The 19,128-nt window shown below is 41.0% G+C and overlaps 1 protein-coding gene across 12 annotated transcripts in view; it reads right to left on the bottom strand.

The window, feature by feature from the left end:
• MAP2 (microtubule associated protein 2) overlaps positions 1–19,128 on the bottom strand; it is a 229,814-nt gene that overhangs the window by 33,896 nt on the left and 176,790 nt on the right. For 6 of the 12 annotated variants that reach the window (XM_062578251.1, XM_062578257.1, XM_062578252.1 and 3 more), the window contains 5 exons: positions 18,767–18,844; positions 7,506–7,763; positions 1,400–5,203; positions 955–1,161; positions 411–545 (listed from right to left, as the gene is read on the bottom strand). In XM_062578251.1, the coding sequence (XP_062434235.1) occupies positions 411–545; positions 955–1,161; positions 1,400–5,203; positions 7,506–7,763; positions 18,767–18,844 (4,482 nt within the window). Of the gene's footprint in view, positions 1–410; positions 546–954; positions 1,162–1,399; positions 5,216–7,505; positions 7,764–18,766; positions 18,845–19,128 lie in introns of all 12 variants that reach the window. The other 6 variants (XM_062578258.1, XM_062578262.1, XM_062578259.1 and 3 more) reach the window with 3 other exon arrangements.

Genomic DNA, 19,128 nt, shown 5'->3' with positions numbered 1-19,128 from the left:
GAGAGTAAAAAAGCAAAATAATGGAAATGCATACCATGGTTTAAGCTGTCAACATTTTCCCACCAGAAAAAAATAAAAGCGCAATTAAAAAAAAAAAAAAGATTAGAAATTCCTCCAACAACACACTATAACCACGATGCCAAGATACAATCACAGCACTTGGAGGTCCAAGCAATGACAAGCATACATGATCATGGCCTCCATTAAACAAACAGACAAACACTGGAAAAGAAAAAAGAAAATAAAAATGACACAAAACATTAAAAAAGCAATACTATTTGTGAAGACTGATATTCTTACAGGAAAAAATAAAAAAAAGAGAGAAGCTGCTATAGCCATGAGATTTATTAAAAAAAAAAAAATGTCTATGTTTGCCAGCCACATTGCATAATTGAACAGAACGCAGTCACCTGTCTGCTTCCGTTTAACACAGGAGAGATGAGTTGGTCTAGTGTATTTGATAGCAGGTTTTAAAATGATTTTCCTGGAGGGAGAGTGGGCCTGAACTTCAGTTTTTTTAGCAAGTTCAGCTTTCTTATACACTGCTATGGACAAGAAAACACAAAAGCATAGAATCAGGAAAAAACACCAAACAGTTTGATATGACAATACATCAAGCAGCAGGCCCACTGCTCCACAGCTCCAGCCCGACACCTTGATTCTACTGGGGTGAACGAATCCTAAGACAGAAGAGGGGAAGCCTTGGAGCAGTAACCTCAGATGTGCTCCCCAGTGCTGGGTGGGAATGCCTATAAAAAGCTAGACCGATGGAGCAGTGAGCCTTGCACGTAGCTTTTCATATAATTGCACAACGTCTAATTAAAGTGCATTGCAGTTAACACTAATAAGGTACACATCTTCTACAGAGTAACCTGATAGTACTGCACAGTAGTACAAAAATATATATATAATATATAAAAAAATATATATTGTAATAGGGAGTGTTAAATGAACCTTTTTTCCTTCTCACTTCATCTCTGGAGAGTGTGCTAGGTTCCTTTTTAGCTATTTTCCTTTCAGGAGTAGAAATCCTGCCTCGCCCAGTTTTAAAAGGTTTCTCTTTTTTATGCTTATCAAGAGATGATCTTCGCAATTCTCTCTCTGCCTTCTCCTCTTTAGGAACAGTCTCTAACTGTTCAGTCATGATGCTCCTATCATCATCTGTAGGATCAGAGCAAATTATAACAACAAACAAAAGATTAGTAACAAATGTTAACAACACTGTGGAGAAGCATGGTAAAAATAGTTGAAGACAGTAGATTTAAGAAAGGCAGACTGTTTTACCACATTTCAGAAATATGCTGAAATTACTGTTACTATTACAATAATTTTGCTTTTTGATCACTATGATTTGGAAGCAAAAATATTTAACGGATAAAACAAAAAGGATAATGCACACCTTGAGTATCCGCCCAGAGACTGTCTGTGTCCATGATGGAGTCATCGATAGTTGTTTCATCTTTGTAATCATCACAGGTCTCTGTCTTGTAGTCAGTGAGCAGAATTTCTTCTCTCTCAGGTGTAGCAGGAGCTTCTGGGGAGCCCTCCTTGGGCTCACCATGAATGTCAGCCACTTCCTCTATCTCCAGTTCCTCTTCAGCCTGGGAGTCGCCTGTTTCCATGTCTTCCTGGGTAGCAGCAAACCTCACGCTGTGAGAAGCTGATTCACCCTCATCAACTGTTGTCTGCACCACTGTGATAAAGTCATCCTCTACTGTCACCACAGATTCAATAATGCCTTTCAGTTCAAGTAGTGCTTCTGGGCCAGCCTTGGCTGGCATTTCTTCACTGGTAGGCTTCCCTAAGTCTACTTCCGGGGGCACTTCTGATATAAGTTGCTGTTTATCTTCTTCTTTTTCTTCTTGTCTTCCTTCTCCCTCTTCTTCCTCATGTTCTTCCCTTTTTGTGGCTTCAGCTGTCACTTCACATGGCAGCAGCTTCTGGATTTCCATGGGTTTCACGGCTGCATCTGGAATCTTTTCAGCTCCCTCTGTAGGTTGTGGTATGCTCTCCATCTGAACATCAGCAGTTTCTTCTTGCAGAGGCTCAGCTTTTGGAAGGGGTAGCTCCACAGAGGGCTCCTTTGCTGGTAACTCTGCAGGAGTGTCTTCCCCTGACACAGGAGGTTTTGGAGGCTCTCCTTTGATAACCTCTGTTTTCAAGGATTCTCCATTCAAACCTTCTTGGGCTTGATCATGCTCTCCACTAGATTCATATGATTCCTCTTTATCAACTGCCTCTTGATGCACCAGATCAGGCTTAGTTACTTTTTCCTTAATTTCTGTTTCAGTCAGTTTGGTGCTGTCCTTCACATGACTAGGCTCAGTCTTGGGAAGTACATCTGCATCCTTTGTTTCTTTGGACAAAATGGTCTGATCTTTCTGCTGAGTTTCTTGAGGTTCGGGCTCTGCTCTTTTAACAGAGGCTTTGTCCTGTCCTGAAGGTAGAGAAACAACCTCATGGATCTTAGTATCTAATTGACTCTGATATTCTTGGTTTGCTCTCCTTGCAGCCACTTCCAAATCATGCTTTATAGCATTATAATCTGGTTTTATTGGAGTGTCTATCTCAGCCATTTCTGGAACAACACTAAGAGTCTTCTCCTTCTCAATCAACAAAGAAACAGCATCTTTTTCTTTTGCTATCTCTGTAGCTAATATTCTGTCATACACAGTATCATCAGTTACCTGAACTTTATCAATCACACCTTCTTCTTTCACTTCTAAGATTGCCTCAGGTCTTCTCTTCTCTGGCTCTGTACCTTTAATGGGATAGAACTCTTTAGAATCAACTTGATCTTCACTTTTTTCTAGCACTGTATCCAGCTTCTCTTTTTTCTCCTGTTCATACTCCCTCGCCAGAACAGATTCACCAGTGGCATGCTGACCTAAATCTTTTTCACTGAGGAATTCTTCTTTTGATTTTTCAGCTGCTGCCAGCTTCACTTCTATTAAAGACAGATCGGGAGCTAGGCCACGTCTCAGTTTTTCATCGGTGCCTTCGTAAAATGGACAGGTTTCACCTGTTAAATTCTCACTATCCTGAACTGGAGAAGGGAGAGGAACTGTGTACTTATTAAAAACACAGTAGCCTAAGTCTTCCAGCTGACTTTCAGCTTTTAGAGTTACGTGGTTTTCATCTGTCACAGGTGGCAGGGCTGTGCCGGTGTCTTCCACAACAGTGTCAGAAGGAACTGACTTCTTTTGCACCACCTCAGCATCTGCACTCACGGAGGCTAATCTCGATCTTGTCCCTGCTAAGTCTAACATCTCAGGGAGATCAGGAGCCATTACAGCACCATTTTTGTAATAGTCTTTGGCTGGGAAAGGTGACTCAACCAAGGTCTCAGGCTGGACATTTTCTTCAGGCATTGCTTTTTCCTCTTCAATGTGTTCATCTTCATCTCTACTATCAATGGGGAAGCAGGGAGCCTTCTCCAGTGCTGGTGTGGTTGCTGGTAAGTAGTCGTCACCTTCATCCATGCTTCCACTAGTGTTAGTTAGAATATCTGAAGCAAGGGGAGAGAGATCATGTGCACGACCAAAGCTAAATCCTAGAGCTATTGAATCCAGGCAGGACATGGGCAGGTTAATAGACATACTTCTCTGTTCAATTGCAGATCTACCCCCAAGTCCCAAGCTCCTGCTCAGAGTTAGGTCATCTTTATTTTTACTGTGGAGCTCTCTCTTATCCCCATAGACCTTGGGGTCAATAGTGAACATTCTCTCTGTTGGGGAACTTGGTTCCTCAGACTTGTCTGGTGGAAAGCTCTGAGCAAGGGTACTGTAACCTACTTCATGACCAGGCACACACTGCTGCTGATCCACTTCTGTCTGTAATTCTTCCTCCTCTTCCTCTTTGTTTTTAGGTATTACATGATCTACCTGATAAGGCTCGTAAGCACTCTCTTTAGTGTCACTTAGCTCATAGTAATCACTGCCTTGTTTCAGAACATCTCCTTTGGTTGCTTCCTCTTTTAGAGCAGAGGTTTCAAAATACTTTGACATTCCTGATCGGTCCTCTTCTACTGTCGTTTCATGAGTAACTGAATCCAAAACACTTATCTTATCCTCCTTAGTGTCTTTTTTAACATCTTTTGCTTGAGGAGGTTCTAGAGTAGAAGTCTTGTCACTAGTTAAACCTGGTGTCTCAGGGGCCTTCTCCACTGTTGTGGATAATTGAGTGGCATCAGGGTGCTCTGTTTTCTCAGGGATCACTTCTTGCCTTAACTTGCCTGGTGACACCACTGTGGTTGGCTGCACCTCCCTTTTTGCCTCTACTGTTGCTGGGAGCCCCATTTGGTCCATGTCTTTTTCTGTTTTGAAAGTATCAGCTAACTTTTTAGCTTCACTATCCTTTTGAAAGTCTGTTTTGTCTAGAGAAAGTGTCTTCTCTTCAGGTTTTGTGATAAATTTACCATCGTCTAATATTCGAGCCTCCCCTTTATCGTAGAAGTCATACCTTTCCTCCTCATCACTCTCATCCTTGGTCATGTCCTTTTCCTCCCCCCAGGCAGGGATCTTCTGCGTACTCAGTGGTTTCAGGCCATCTACAGTTACTGCTGAGACTTCTCCTTGCAGAGTTGGTGTCTTGTCTCTGTGGATCTGTTCATCTTTAGTGAGATCTTTGGCAAACAGTTGATCACTGGATTCCTGTTTTGTTTTGGAACTGTCTTTGGGTGGAAGTCTCTGCAGGACAGAGGGAGATGGATCTGAAGGAAGTTCACTTTTGGCTGCATCTGCCTTGGGTTCAGATAGCAAGAGAGAACTTTCACCATGAGTGATGGCAAGCTCTTGGACATCTTTAAGGCCATCTTTAAATTCCATAGAGATCACTTGGCTGGATGGCGAGGGCACATCTGCAGTCCTTTCTTCTGTTTTGCTCCCTTTAGGCAGTTCAGATGACAAATCTTTCTGTTCTTGAGAAACAGGAGGCTTTGCAGCAGGTTCTGCAAAACTGGCTCCCCCTTTCTTTTGTAAATCAGTTTCCAAAATCTGTTCTGATAGAGGTGAAGGCATATTGTCTTTGCTCTGCAAATCCTTTTTATCTATAGCCTCTGTTTTTGCTGGCTGTGGAACTAAGGCATCGTGTATAGGTTGCTCACCAGTCTTACTGTCTTTCCAAAATTCATGTTCCTTTGTGTCTAATGGTTCTGCTGTGAAAGGGCGTGCGCCCTCCTGGACACGGTTTTCCATCTTCGTGGCTGTAAGTAAATCTGAAGTAGTTTGTTTGGGTTTTACAACATAATTATTTAAAGCACTTACAGGCAGGCAGTCATGTGGCTTAGAAAAACATCTTGGTATGAATAATGGAAGGGAGAGGGAAAAAGATGCAAACATGCAGCAAGGCTGTCCACCTAGAAATCTGCTTTGAAGTGTTAAATCCTGGTTTACTCTCAATATATGAGGTTTTACAGTGAAAATGTGAGTTGTACACACGTAAATTTGTGATCACTGAAATGAGATGACTTTATATGACTTCATCTTCATGGTTTGTATACAACAGTAAAACCATATATAACCCTCACTTCACTGGTATGCTTTGCTGGATGATGAAGTGTATGTTAGTTTCCCTTTAGTAAGGTCTTCAAGATTAAGTCCAATCAATAGTATCTTTGTGTGTTGCTAACACTTAGAATATGCACATTTATACATTTCTTTATCTTTTTTATATCAGCTTTTTCTTTTACACGTGGCCTAAACTAAAGAAATAATAGATACAAGAGATGTCTCAAATGTCAGAAGAGGTTACTTTTTTGATTGTATCAACTTTTCACATTTACTCTCCGGTAAATGGCAAAAATCTCATTGCTGCCATGAAACTGGCATGTGTAAATCATCAGTGGAGCTATTAACAGTCTCAAATCTTAGAGACCTCGTCTTCAAAATGGCCAGTCATCCTCAGTTGTAACTGAAGTCAAAGAGAACTGGGTGTGCTATAATGATCAGGCCCTAAGTTATTTTAAAATGAAAAATGCTACTCTCACAGTCTGCCACATATTTTTAGGCAGTAATACTCAGTTAAGGTTTTTATACATGCTCTGTAAATTAACAGCATGTTCTGTCATATGAAAAATATGAAGTATATCTTACGAAAAATATGAAAACTTATACTGCAGAGTATGATAGAACTTTCTGAAGTGAACTGTTAAAAAATGTTTTAGGAATTTTTCTAAAACTTCTCATAACAAACGCTGGGCCAAAACTGAACCTTCTTGTATCAACTACTCAATTTAAAGTCCATGGAGCCACATTGTGACTCTGATGACTATATATATTTTTAGAACAATTCGTATCAAAGTATTGACTATTATTTAGAATATTTGCGCACATTAACATTTAGTCAGAAAAGGTACATTGTCATTTTCCTGCATCTCTGCAGGAAAAACAAATAATCTATAACTATAGTAGTTTTACTCCTTTATGTTTTTATGTTTGGTGACTGGTGACTTATTTGGAGGCTGTAAAATGTACACAAACATGGCCAGTGAGCTGAGGTCATCAGTTTCACACAACTTAACTAGCTAGACTCATCCTCCTGTGATGCCAATGAGCAACAACAGTGGCATCAAAAGATATTCTGACTGCCGAAGTAATTTAACCTTCTTTAGCTGGGTCAGAATACCAGGCTGCCAAAAGTAGCATGTCTTAGCCAGGCAGCGAATGGGTACATCACTGTACAAAGTGTCTTTGCACGCTGTCTTCACCCTGGCTGAAGAGAAATACTATTAAAAGGACAATCTGGAAGCCCTGTCCTAGTTCTTATTTCTGGAAAACAACTGATTGCACTAAATATTTTGGCTAAGTAAGGAAATCAGAACTCCCTGTGCACCTAATCCTGAATTTTAGGATGAAGGCAGATACCTCAGTCGAAGCGATGGACATTTTGCCTAAACAAGGAACTCCAGCAGGGTTATACATTTGTAATACAGTAAAACACACAAAAAACCAGAGTTCTGGCAATGATCAAGGAGAGAGCGGGTGGATGCAATGAATGGCAAGGATATGACATAAGAAGCAATAGCTTTAGGGAAGCTAAACCAGAATGCACTGAAGCACAAAAAATACTGCACACTGCAAATGAAAACATTTCCACAGTTTAAGCCTCTTTATGTCATAGTCAAAGTCAATAAATCTACTTTTGAAAGAAAAGCAGATGAATCTCTGCACCAAAAACAAAAAAAATATACACAGATTAGCAATGTGACTGGCAAACACATCTGAGATGGGGGGAAAAGGCTTACGCAGAGGTATCAGCTTAGCTGCAAAGCATATTGTATCATGGCAAAGTAAAAATCAGGAATCAGCTGCAGTGGTGGGAAACCATGTTGTCATACAGCACCTATGCAATCAGATTATCTGCTACACACTCTTCAAGCATAATAACAAGAGCAGTCATACTAATAAACGGGAAGAACAGGAAATGAAGCAGCCTTGGAAAGCACTGGAGAAAGCTGGAGGAGAATTCACTGGCAGCAAACGCATGCAATCCTACGGAGGACACACCTTCCTCAGCCGAGGAAGGGGATGTGTCTTTCGGGGGCGTTTCCGCCACAACTGTTACACTCTCCCTGCTGGATGCCACACGTGGCACTTTGTCTTCGTGACGCACTTTGGCCTCCAAACCAGATTCCGGCTGACCCTCACTGAGGCCCTTTGCCTGGTCTGCAGGCTCTACAAGCCCCAGCTCTTTCCCCAGTTGCTTCCCAGGAAGAGCAGCAGGTTTCACTTCCACGGTCATCGGACTCTCTACTGCTTCTTCTTCTTGGGGGATGGAAAAAGGAGGCGACATCAACACCAACAGTAAACATAAAGCACAAAGCTCAACAGAAATGCTTTTACATAACACTTTCAGCTCTGAACAATTTAGATTAAAGCATGTCAAAGGATTTGTAGGATTCAGCCCATTTTAATCACTGTGGAACAGAATTTTCCATAGGGAAAAAAGCACATTTTCTCCCCCGGGGCATTATGTTGTAAGATGAGAGCTGAAAGTGTTTTATAGGTTTACCTCTCCCAAAGATGACTGTGGGTCAGATATTCATTGCAAATGGAGATGGTATTGGATGATGGATGGCTCTGACAACTTCAATACATTAGTGCATTCAAAAAGTACACTGATTTTTTTTCAGATAAATGTGCTGTTTTACCCACCACAGAACATTCAGTTGGTATGAGAGAAGGTATGTGGCATGAACTTCATTTCACTGACCTTGACTATTTTGACTGCTAAATGCTAGTGAGTCAATCTATCATTTGAGTCTGGCATTTCGCAAAATATTCAGCCACTTCCACGATCTTAATAAATCTTGTGCATAGCTGAACACTAATTGCTTCACAAGAAATCCTATGCTGAATAGGTTTATAAACCCTTTCTCCTTTAGGCTTCCTGATGTTTGAACTCTGTATGCGAGAATTACAGACTTAACACAAAGATTCTTCGTTTTCTTTTCTCTCTCCCCACTAGCCCCTAGTGCCTTCCCACCAAATAAGTCAAAGAAACGAGCGAGTACACTGGCCTTTCATCTGAATTTCTAAAATACATCACTTAGCCTATGGGCTGCCAGGATCAGTATTTAATACCAGTAGTAGTCTTGCCATGGCAGAAGAATGATTAGCGAAGCCCTCGTTATGGATTGAACTGTTGCCATTGCTGCTCAGACAGACTATGGCTTTGCTGTGTTGGTATTCCCTCTGATAGGGAATCAGGATGAAATCTGAAGGCTTCAATTCAGCAAAATACTTAAGCATCTGACCAGCAGCCATGCTGAAATCAACCTGTTGACCTCTCTGGGCTTAAAGCATGCCTCCCGTTTAGGAACTTTGCTGAATCAGGCTTAGGACAAAGTGGTTTTGAATGGAGAAGTGGCTGTATCCAGCCCCTTTGTAACAGAGTTAAATCTGTTTACAAGGGCTTGATTTTTCTCCTGAGACTGGCCTAGTTAAAAACAGCTCATCAATCACCTACTTCAGCTATGGCCTTTATAAAGTGATTTAAGGAACAAAAACACTGTATTTCAGGCTGAGAAAATATTATTATGGACAGTACAACACTATTAATAAAATATAAAAATGAAATTAATGATAGATACTGTGTCTTAAATGAACAGAAGGCAGAAGATTCAGAATCAGAACTGGACTGATGCCTGAGTTTTTTACAGGGATATTTACACACGGGTAGATTGTAAAAGCAGCCTAACAGAACGGTAGGTGTCCAGCTATAAGAAGCTCTTGCTCAAACAACTTGCTTCACTTCTCTTTTTCTGGTTTTATGTTCTTTTGTATGTACATCCCTTTCATTACAAAATATAAGAAAAATCTCTAATTTTACCCCATTTTTAAGGCAGAGTTGCTTCACACAAGGCCACGTGATTAATTACTCACCAAAGCAGTAATTACCTTCCAAAACTTTTTATTAGAAAAACGCAGTACATACCTACCTTGAAATATCTAAAGGTTAGGCATCCAGTGTGAAGTGCTGTCCCAGCTCCCTCTAGAGCAATGGAAAAAAGACTTCTAGAGGGCAAATCATCTAATATGTGTGAGATACTTGTCTTAGCAAGGCATGAACCTTCCTCTGCAGGTCTGTCTCTACTGACTGACTTCTGGAGGGGCCTAGGTACTCAGTCAGACTAGATGCCTAACTTTGAGATGGTTAAAATCAGGGGAGGTTAAACCCAACCTGAATACTAATACAAACAGAATGTAATGGTTCTCTTAAAATTATTACAACTTATCAAATAAACATACTGAATATACAGACATTAAAAAAGAAAAAAACATGGAAAAAGAATTTGCATGAAGTACGTAGACTTCATTACTGCAGCTGTAAAGGGCCGGACTACAGCTTCCAAAAAGATTTCTTGAATGGATAAGCAAACATATCTATAGAGGCAAAAATGTACACAAATGCACAAACACACACTGCTATGGGTATTGAAAGTTTGTATGGGCTCAGAGAAAACCCGAAAAAATCTCTTCAGGGCTGTTAACTACAAAAACATCAACTTCAAGCTGCTTATATTTTTCTCTAAGCATCTACTGCTGACCAGTGTCAACTAAATACCTTAACAGACTACTAATCTGAGCTGGACATCCTTCTCATGCTTCTATACATCTGCTCCTAGTTCTGCCTCACCTTAGATTAAATATTCAGCAATCTAATGACTTTTCTCCTAAAAATATATCTATTTGATCTTACAGATTGAGACACATCCTGTTTTCCCAAGCTACAGCATTAAGTTATCCACGAGTGATTGAAGGAATCCTGCAGATACTCCCTTTGTGTGGTGGATTCTTTTATGCCAAACAGACTGCTCACTCACAGACAGCAGAGGAGGAAGGGAGTTTCATTATGCCCTACCTTCTCATTGATGATTCAGCTTTTTTCTGTTTTCTCCTCAAAAATGTTGCTCTGAGATCTTCCACTTTCACTAGAGGTAAAGGCACATGACTGACAAGGATGGTGCTCAAAAATAAACCACTCCAGGAGTGCGGTAAGTACAGCTATGGGCACCCAGCTATAGTAGGGCTACCCCTCTGATGTTGTCCCCCCTAGCTGCTGGTAGACATCCCGACATTAACAATGTTCAGTTATTAGCACTGACCAAGAAGTCCATGCTACCACAATATCACGCTACCTTTTTCCAAACGATACCTTTTACACTGAACAAACTCAGTTGCCCGGACAATTCCAGTTTTCTAGAAATGACCCACAGAATAATTTCAGGTATACACCTCTATTTTCCTGAGACAAGAATCTCAAGACAATTCTGTAATGTTTTTAACTTTACCTCCTGTGCTTCAAGATTCAGTTAGTCAAATGCTGCAAGATGAAATGTCAGCTGTTCTGCCTTGGGTAAGAAGCCAGAACTTCTTTTTAGTTATTGAAGTAGGTTCTCCTTTGACTCCTCAAAACCTGTTTGACTCTTTTGCAACCTATGCTGATAAAATCATACAGCCACATACTTATTGATGCGCTGAGGTCACAGAAAGTGGGGAGCAAAACCACTGTAACAATAAACTTTCTAAAATGTCTGCCTTGTTTGCAACCAGCTGTCACAGTGTTAGCTAGCTGTATCCACATAAGAACTGGAGATCAAACATGAACCAACACTGCTTGAATTCACTAGTGTATACTGAGGAGAATTTTGATTTCCTTTGCCTACTGGAGAATTAATGACCCTCCACTGCTATCTTTGGCACGGACATGAGATTTTTTCGTTTGTGCTAACAACCAGTGATATCTCCAGTGATAGCCTTTTGGCCTGTCTTGCACATTGCTCTTGGCAGTGATTCTCTAACAGAAAGACCAGAATTAGTTTATGTTTCCTTTGACCAGCTGCTCCTTTTGCTTCTATTATAAACCAGACCAGTATACCAAAAGCCCTGATTCAATCAGGGACTTCAGATTCCCTGGCCTGGAGTTGCATTCAGCGCTTACACTGCAGCTTCAGTTTGAGAGGGAGAGACTCTGGAGGGGTGTCACTTCCATCTGGGGAGAAAAAGCAACTAGGTCCCTCCCCAGAAAGCAGTGGTCCCAGGCACATATATAATGGAACGGATGGCATGTGGCTGGGTAAAGGGGAAGAGGAACAAAATGGGACCATGCTCAGTTCACCTTCATCATGGCCCATCAAGACCTCTGCGCTCTTCACTGTGGCACTGGGACGTGTACTAGAGCCCGTCCACTCCGAGCTGAACAAAGGGTGTTCATAGTACTCCTCATCCGAATTGCAGGGCTCATCATCAGGAACAGACACTGAAATGGAGGGGGCCAGGTGCTTACGCCACTCCCAGCCGGCAGCAGGCCCACAGCCTGGGCAGTGGGGTAGCGGTCCCACCTTATCCTCGGCCCCTTCATCTACAAATAGACACACACAGACAAAAAGTGCAGGACAGACAGACAGACAACGAAAAGACAAGACAGGATGGACACATGCACTAGCAACATGAGCCACTATGTCGTATGACAGAGTAGATGAAATCAGCCAGGCTACAAGTTAACACAGAATGGAGAAATGAGGGTTCTACGCATTTTAACACATGGGCCATGTATGTAGTGCTTCCTATAGCATTTATGAACATTGGAAACCAATCATCAGAAGAAGAGAATTTCCAAATTATACACTCATCGTTTAGAGGGCTACATATTACACACAGCCACGTGTCACAACTTGCGCTGATACTCATCCAAATTACATGGTTGGATTGACTGTATTAAAAACTTCTGAGTATCCCAACACAGCTGCATCCTTCATCATCAGGTGATGTACTTGAAAGTATAAATTAAAAAAAAAAACTTTAATTAAAGAACAAATCAGATTACACTTTAGTCAATGATGGTTTTGTTTCTCATTTATATTTATTCCAAACTCCTACACTTCCTTTCCCTATAATTAAATAATATTTAAACAAAGAAAAAAAAGTCTTTAAATTGCTGACTGCCTTTTTTCCTGATAGAGGCCACATAAAGCTGCTCACAGCAATCTCAGTTAGTCCTATCTTTTTACATTGTTGTGCCACGTTTCTGTGGGTGAACTAGCTCCTGCCTAGGCATTTGCCAATGCTTTATTCACTCGTCATTGCAGCAGCACAGATAATCACATAATCATCTCAGGACCAGATCAGCTACTGACAGCTAGAGGCAGGGGGAGTCTGGGTTTGTTTTTGCAAGACAAAGAAAAATAACACAGCACAATAAAAGTGACTGACCTATCACCCAGCCCATGCAAACCTACAGAGGAGACTTGAGAGTTTGCGTAGGCTAAGGTGCCCTCCTACCATGAATAAAGCCATGAAAAACTAAACATCTGGTACTAGAGAAAACAAAGTTTAAGTCTATTCTCTGTGTATGACAGTTAGCAGCTAGGCAAACACTACATTTGTGGGTTACCTTCTTGCTGCCTTTAGCAGCTATCCCCTTAGATTTTTTATTGGTTTCAGAAAGGAGCTCATGTCCAGCGTCCCTGGCCTTCCTTCAGGCAATTACAACGTAAGAGTTTCCTCAGAGCTTCTAAAACTTTCAGTCCAAACAACTGAGAAAGCCATCCTTTAGCACAGACAGCGCACAGATATTAACCAGATCTCTTTGTGACCTGAAAACAAGATGGTTTATGAATGCTGCTACAACTACGGTAAATTTTGGAAAGCAATTTTTATCTATCCATATCACCTGGCCACATATTGTGACCAAATCAATTCCATCTAAAAGAGTTCCCAGCTTTTACCTGGTAAATAACTGTAAGTTTTAATTTTCCTTCCACAGCACACAGTAACAAGACAACCTCTGTATCTTTGAAAAAGGCACCTTCTGCTTTGTGCAACAACACGACAGCAAGTATCCTATAATATAATGACATGTATTTCTTCCTCCTGGGAAAGGGATACTGTAGTATCAACCTATTCAGGCTCAGTTACCCACAAAAAGGAATCAAAAATACTGTTTATAATGTTAGTAGCTCCAATATGTATCACTGGCCTATGAAAGGAAGATTATCCACAGTTAAGATTTTGTGGCAGTGCTGGAGTTGGCCAGGACTGAACATGCACTTATGCACACACAGAAATACCGCCAGCTCAATGCAGTTTAAGAGAACCATTTTAACTGTTTCTTTCAGGGTACACAGAGTGCTTGAAACACTGCAATTTAGCTGCTTTGCTTCTGTAGTGGAATAACCCCCAAGATTTAGGGGTTTATACATGCTTAAAGAATTAGATGTGGAAAAATAAGCCAGCAACTTGCCTCTGCAGAGCACTGCAAAAGCAGATGATGAACACAGGGCTGACACTCTGCTCCCTGCTTTTCCCTCGTGCTCAAGACCTGCAGCAAGATCACAAGGAAACATCCTGATCCATTGCAATGCAGAACTCAGGGATCTCTTCTCCATATAAGCTCCTACAACACTCACGGAAAGATCTGAAGAGACTCACTGTTAGCAAAGGACTCGTTATAGAGGCACAGAACATGTCTCCAGGATGCGAGAGACCAGGATGCAACTCCCTCTGAAACCTGAGAAGATTCAAAACTACAACTCCTGCTTCTTTGCAGTGTGCTCTAACACGAGGTTATGCATCACTCACTGTGGATAAGACTGGAAAGGAATGCAGTGCACTTTCTCTTCTGCTGGAAACGGGACATTGTGGAGAAAAAAAATACAAGGTAGATAGGACCAGAAGCAGAATAGGGAAGAGAGAATGTTCACTACAGAGAATGAGGTTCAACTGGAAAAGGGGAGGTTCTCATTCCAGCTGTGACTCATATTTGTCCCAGGATTTTTCAGAAGTAAAATGCATCAACAAGAAGACCAAAGATGAAACCTCAGGTTTACCTACTCATGCAAACAAGGCTGAAAATTCCTTCTTTACAGGGTCTGAATCAATTGTAGGCAAGAAAATACAGGCCTTGCTTCTTCTCTGTAACACTAGTAAAACTGGAAACAATACAAATGCTTAATGCATATTACTGTGATGGACCAAACTCATTAGGAGTGTGAAGTCTGGTATTGTTGAGGGCTCTTATATCTATGGCTACTGCAGATTTACATTGTTTATCTATCAGTTTTAATAAAGCTATTTTGAAACTTACTGCATATTCATTAACAGGATAATGATGTCTTTAAAGGAGAATATGCCTTTATTTCTGCAACAAGAAAAAAAATAATCCTTTCTTTGTTATTTTAGTCCCTTCTAATAGTTCTATTCATCTTAAACCCTGAGTAAAAAAACCCAAAGTCCAAGATTAAAATCAATTTTCATAGAGGCTAATTCTGTTCTGGCTTCTGGGTATCCTTTGAAAATACCTTTCAAGAAATAATTTTCACTAGAAATAGATCTCTTTCTATAGGACACTTGGTTCTTTTCAGTTTGCAAAATATTCTTATTTGGCATATAGAGCTTATCCAAATGCCTGTTTCAAAATGAAAGGCAGTCCATCAAAACCATTCTCCTTTCTTGGAACATGCATTTTTACATGAAGACAGTACTGACCCTTGTCAAAAAGTACAGCACACAAAAGAAATGTCAAGTTGGCAAAAGAATACCCCATCTGCCCTGCATGTCCAGATTCAATTGATAAAAGAATTAGACAGTGCTAAGGAAAATTTCATTCCCTGAGCAAAATCACGCTACAATAGTCGAAATAATTTAAACAATTCCAACAGGGCAAATTAGTTATCTTACCTCCTGCAGCAGTGAAAAGGGACAGGCTCATCTGAATGTTTTTCTGCAGCCAAATGAAAGAAAGAAACCTACATCCACTGACTCCTTTCTCTCATGAAATACACTTGACCCACAAACCTCCCTGTCTTTTCTACCTTTTTTTTTTTTTAAATTTGTGTTTGCTGCATGGCTGGCCACATCCACCTTTGTCATGTCTACACCAGTGATTTCCTTCCTACTATGACTGAAGGAAGTCTCTTTTGGATTCAAAGCAATGCAAGACACTGACAAGTGCATTAGGCAAATATCATAAGAGAAGGCAGAAAAAGGAAGCCTGAGGTAGATACAAACACCAAATCCTAAGTTTTTTTTGTTCAACAACTGTAGAATCGTGTTAAATTTATAAATTGTATTCTACTGAGCAGATAGACAGACAATGATATACTCATGTAAGGGTACACGAAGGATGAATAGCTAGATAGCATAGGGAACTGAAGGTTTAAAGAAGTACAGTACAAACTGGGCCAAGCCCTATTGAGGCAAACACTAATGAATGGGAGCTTCATCTGAATAAAAATGATGGGACAGGCTCAGTTAAGTCAGCGAAAGTTCAGTCTACCCACAGGAAGTAAGCACCACATCTTTTAACATGGATCAGAACATAAAATGTTTGTGTTTCCTTTAGCTCATGAACTACACTGAGCTGACAAGACCAGTATTTTAGGAAAAGCAAGATAAGACCTACTTCTGGAGAAAGCTTCTGCAAGAAGTTCCTTCCGTTCATCAACCAACCCCACTGCGAGCTACAGTTTCAGGGCTGGACATAAACAAGAAGCTTCCAGCTGGGTGCATTAATAACTGCACGTATTTCTGTCAATACATCATACGTGAACCTATGCTTTTAGAATTTATACAAGCCTCTGCTCTGAAAATTAAGAGTTGGGTGAAAATCTTGTTACGGAAAAGCCTTTTTGATTAACCTCATATGAAATGATTTGAATGATTTTAAGAACTGTAGCATTGTGTAAAGCATCCAAAATGTCCCAAGCACTGACCTTTCAGTCCCCACAACACCCCTGCGGGGTAGGTAAGTGCTATTATATTAACAAAGAGAAAAACAACCATGTTAAGTGACTTGCTGAGTCATTTGCACAGCTGGGAACAGCACAGTCCAGTAGTTCAGCATAACGTAGACTTGTATAGTATTTTGCCACCTTCTTGAGTTAATACAACTAGCAAGATGCTTTCTATTTGCTAAGAGGCCAATCTATAACATTCTGCCAATTAATCAATATGGTTACTTTATAAAATCCTGAAATACATGCAAATAACAATGCTGATAGAAACAGTACGCAAAGCTAATCCTAAACCCAGGGTAATGGAAGAAACTTGACACTTGCCTGAAGCAGAAGAACAGTCCCTTTATTGCACTATGAAAAATCAAAAAGCATACACTGAACTAGTCAACTGAACTACACACACACACACACAAGTGGTGAAAACCCTGGAAACAATTCTGAAAGCCTTTGTTAATGCCCTACTAGCTTCCTTTTCAGTTAATAGTTTAATCTACTCTACCTCTGGGTGATGTGTCGAGGAACTGCTATACTATTTTCAACACTCAATGGGCAAATGTTTTTGAAAAAAAATCAATTAATCAAATTTTATATACTAGTTACTAACCACATCCACTAGGTATTTCCAGTACAGTGCACTGCCAAATGGTGTTGTTAACACAGGCTGTAATTGCATTATCTCAAAAATGACCGGAGGATGGAACATGCCTAATTGCAGAGTGCCCTGATAAACTGAGAGTCAGATCATGGTAGTATATGAAATAGAAACTATCCAGCTGGAACATTAGTGGAGGCTCTGTGTTAAAATACCAACCAAGTTTGTTCAGCAGACAGTAAGAATTTATTTCCATGCACTCACTGAAAGAGAAGAAAGAGAAGAAAGAGAAGAAAAAAGGGGGGGGGAAAAAAAGGGGGGGGGGAAAAAAAGGGGGGGGGAAAAAAAAGGGGGGGGGGAAAAAAAGGGGGGGGGGAAAAAAAGGGGGGGGGGAAAAAAGGGGGGGGGGGAAAAGGGGGGGGGAAAAAAAGGGCGGGGGGAAAAAAAGGGCGGGGGGAAAAAAAGGGCGGGGGGAAAAAAAGGGGGGGGGGGAAAAAAGGGGGGGGAAAAAAAGGGGGGGGAAAAAAAGGGGGGGGAAAAAAGGGGGGGGAAAAGGGGGGGGGGAAAAAAGGGGGGGGAAAAAAGGGGGGGGAAAAAAGGGGGGGGAAAAAAGGGGGGGGAAAAAGGGGGGGGGAAAAGGGGGAGGGAAAAGGGGGAGGGAAAAAAGGGGAAAAAAGGGGAAAAAAGGGGAAAAAAGGGGAAAAAAGGGGAAAAAAGGGGAAAAAAGGGGAAAAAGGGGAAAAAAGGGAAAAAAAGGGGAAAAAAGGGGAAAAAAGGGGAAAAAAGGAAAAAAAAGGAAAAAAAGGAAAAAAAGGAAAAAAAGGAAAAAAAAGGAAAAAAAAGGAAAAAAAAAGGAAAAAAAAGGAAAAAAAGGAAAAAAAGGAAAAAAAGGAAAAAAAGGAAAAAACGGAAAAAACGGAAAAAACGGAAAAAACGGAAAAAACGGAAAAAACGGAAAAAACGGAAAAAACGGAAAAAACGGAAAAAGGAAAAAAGGAAGAAAAAAAGAAAAAAAAAGAAAAAAAAAAGGAAAAAAAAGAAAAAAGAAGCTAAAAGAAAATTCCAGATGGCAACTAACTCAGAAAAGCGCTGCTCACATGGCAGAGTCCCCCAGCCAGTCCCTGCGGGTTCTGGGCCCCAAGCCCTTTCCTCACATCCGTAAGATACGGCTCTGTTCTAGCGTATCGCTGTGTCCCCCTGTACTGAAGGCCCTGTTGCAGCAGTTTACACTTCTGCTGACCACCACACTGTGAAAGTGACACTGAAATCGGTGCTTACCGCTGAGAGCACAACTTCCTGGGATTTAGGCATTTGCTCAGAATTAAAGCCAGTCCTTAGGCACTTTGCTAGACAGATTTTAGCAAAAGGAAAATGCAGAGATCATGGACTACTAAGACTGACTATTCATTGTATAGAACAGCAGAAATTTACTTTGTGAGGCTACAATTTGACTTCTGTACTCTATGAGCAGAACCTCCAATACACACAGGCATTGAAGCACAAATTGGTAGACAAAGATCCAACTCTGAATCTCCTCACTTTCAGGCATTTAAGATCCAAAATAAAGTTAATGGCGATTAAAAAAAAAAGCTAAACAAATCCTAATAAAACAAAAATGACTCATATGGCTCCACAGCTTTGGTGACCATGTTGAGATAGTAGACACGTTGGATCATATTGTGTTTGACAAATAAAAAGGCTACCATCACCATCTTTTTTTCTTTAGTATGGATACACTTAACACATCCTGTCAGTTACCTCTGTGCATATGCTTCTACCTCATCCATGCATTGCAGCTGGTTTGCAGAAGGACAATGCCTTGTCTTTTCACATGAAGCTGGCAGAAAGTTTCTCCATTTTCCGATTCCCCCATCCTTTAGATTCCTGTCTCATGCCCGGCTGAAAGCCGTACACTGCAGTGTCCGGGAGACCCTTACCTTCCTCCAGAGTTCCCGTCTGTTCTGCAGCTGGCGACGGAGGCGGGGAAGGAGGCAGGTTGGCCGACTCTTCAACTGCTAGAAATTGAACGATGAAAATGAGAAACAGCGATTAATTCCCAGGAGGCCAATGCTCAATGCAAGCTGCGGTCAGCCTGCTCTGCCCATCATTCAACGGGGACTATGTTCAGTGGATTTTCAGATAGAGATTCTTTTCATAGAATCACAGAATCCGTAAGGTTGGAAAGGACCTCTGGAGATCATCTAGTCCAACCCCCCTGCTCAAGGAGGGTCACCTAGAGCATGTTAGACAGGGTTGCATCCAGGCGGGCCTTGAAGATCTTACAATACCTGGATTTTTA

Source organism: Rhea pennata, chromosome 6, assembly GCF_028389875.1.
Source record: "Rhea pennata isolate bPtePen1 chromosome 6, bPtePen1.pri, whole genome shotgun sequence".
Taxonomy (NCBI): domain Eukaryota; kingdom Metazoa; phylum Chordata; class Aves; order Rheiformes; family Rheidae; genus Rhea; species Rhea pennata.
This window is presented reverse-complemented; position numbering and strand designations above follow the sequence as displayed.